The 2105-nt window shown below is 36.3% G+C and overlaps 1 protein-coding gene across 1 annotated transcript; it reads left to right on the forward strand.

Annotated features, from left to right (window-relative positions):
- The first annotated feature begins 898 nt into the window (after positions 1-898).
- LOC102482024 (olfactory receptor 4C16) lies at positions 899-1825 on the forward strand. Its single transcript, XM_006157890.1, has one exon. The coding sequence runs from the start codon at positions 899-901 to the stop codon at positions 1823-1825; it is 927 nt and encodes a 308-aa protein (XP_006157952.1).
- The last annotated feature ends 280 nt before the right edge of the window (positions 1826-2105 follow it).

Genomic DNA, 2105 nt, shown 5'->3' on the forward strand with positions numbered 1-2105 from the left:
TGCTTTCCAACTACCCAGTTATAAGATATTTAAGTTAAAAAAACTTGAATCATGAAAACATGAATGTTTTAATCATAGTATATCTCATCTCTAGGCTCTAAATCCTCTACAGGATGCCTTTAATAAATTAGCAGAAAAAAATTAGAAATGGAGTTGTTCAACATGTGCCAGTTTTCAAAGAACATTAAGTTCTGTTCCTCTGTTCATTAGTTTATATCAAGTAATAAATATCATAAGTGTACTTCAATGAAGTAGTGGATTATTTAGAGGATATGAATGTTTTCCTTCCTCTGTGGAGCTAGAAAATCTGGGAGAAATTGTGTACACGAATGAATTAAATTGTGTATTGATCACTAACATCTATCTATATGGTTATGTATAATGGATATATACTATAAATAAATATAGATAAGTGAGACATTCTCTATGGGGTGGAAGTAGGTTTAACTTTACATTTATATCATAAAATAACAAGAGCAGTCAAATATATTCTAAATGTTTAGACAGTACCATGCAAAACATGGGCACTGAGGTTTACTGAGTATGAAGAAAAGAAGAAATGAATAAATAGATCTATACCTTTTAAACTTTTTATTAATTGAATTGACACAACTAATCATAAGCATGCCAAAGTTAACAAGGGCTAGGGTTTACAGAATGTCTTAGAAGATATTATATTCCATAAGCACATCTGAGACTCATAATCCTATGAAGTGGTCGTTAAATAAAACACGAGTTGAAATGACATATTTAGAAACTATAGGCAGAATATTCCTCGTAAAGAATATTTAATTGTGTTTAAGATATTCCAATGCATCACATAGCAAATCATAAATTAATTCCTTTATATTTTGCAGATAATCTGTTTCACACTCACTGTTTCCTCATTCACAAAACCATGTACCTGAATAATAATGTGACCGAGTTCATTCTGCTTGGGTTGACACAGGATCCTGTCAAGAAGAAAATAGTGTTTGTCACTTTTTTACTTTTCTATTTAGGCACCTTGGTGGGTAACTTGCTTATTCTCACTACTATCAAGACCAGCCATGCACTTGGGAGTCCCATGTACTTCTTCCTTTTCTACTTATCCTTATCTGATCCCTGCCTCTCTACTTCCATAGCCCCTAGAATTATTGTGGATTCCCTTTTGAAGAAGACAACTATTTCTTTCAGTGAGTGCATAATCCAAGTATTTACAGCTCATTTCTTTGGCTGCCTGGAGATCTTCATTCTTATTCTCATGGCTGTTGACCGCTACGTTGCCATCTGTAAGCCACTGCACTACACAACCATTATGAACCACCGGGTCTGCAGTGGATTGGTGGTCGTGGCCTGGGTGGGGTCTTGTGTGCATTCTTTAACTCAGATTTTCCTTGCCTTGAGTTTGCCATTCTGTGGTCCCAATGTAATTGATCACTATTTCTGTGACTTGCAGCCACTGTTGAAACTTGTGTGTGCAGACACATATGTGATAAACCTACTGTTGGTTTCTAATAGTGGGGCTATTTGTACACTGAGTTTTGTCATACTGATGTTCTCCTATGTTATCATCTTGCATTCTCTGAGAAACCACAGTGCTGAAGGAAGGAGAAAAGCTTTGTCCACTTGCATCTCCCATATCATCGTGGTCATCTTGTTCTTTGGACCTTGCATATTTATATACACACGTCCTGCAATCACTTTCCCTGTGGATAAGACGATAGCTGTGTTTTATACAATTGGAACACCTTTACTTAACCCTCTGATTTATACTCTGAGGAACGCAGAAGTGAAAAATGCCATGAGAAGGCTATGGAGCAAGAAACTGATCTCAGATGATTAAAGATGAATCAAGGTTTCAAATCCTTCTTCATAGCTTATACTGAGCTAAAAGAAATCAATAGAGAACATTATAGTTTACTGTTGATTTAATGTTGCTCTATCTTGGGGGATGAGGGTTGGTTTCTTCAGGAAGGGAAACAATGTGAACACATACCTTGGTTAATGCTAAATCTGTTTTAAGTGCAGTAAGAGACAGCATGAGGTACATGCAGATACTAAGTCCCACCCTTCTCTGCTATTCATGGCTGTGTCTCTGCCATTCCTGCCCGTATAATGACACT

Source organism: Tupaia chinensis, unplaced genomic scaffold (genome assembly GCF_000334495.1).
Source record: "Tupaia chinensis unplaced genomic scaffold, TupChi_1.0 Scaffold000564_1, whole genome shotgun sequence".
Lineage (NCBI taxonomy): Eukaryota > Metazoa > Chordata > Mammalia > Scandentia > Tupaiidae > Tupaia > Tupaia belangeri.

Bases quoted from the DNA above. Each gene is read 5' to 3' on its own strand.
- LOC102482024 (XM_006157890.1), top strand. From the start codon at position 899: ATGTACCTGAATAATAATGTGACCGAGTTCATTCTGCTTGGGTTGACA.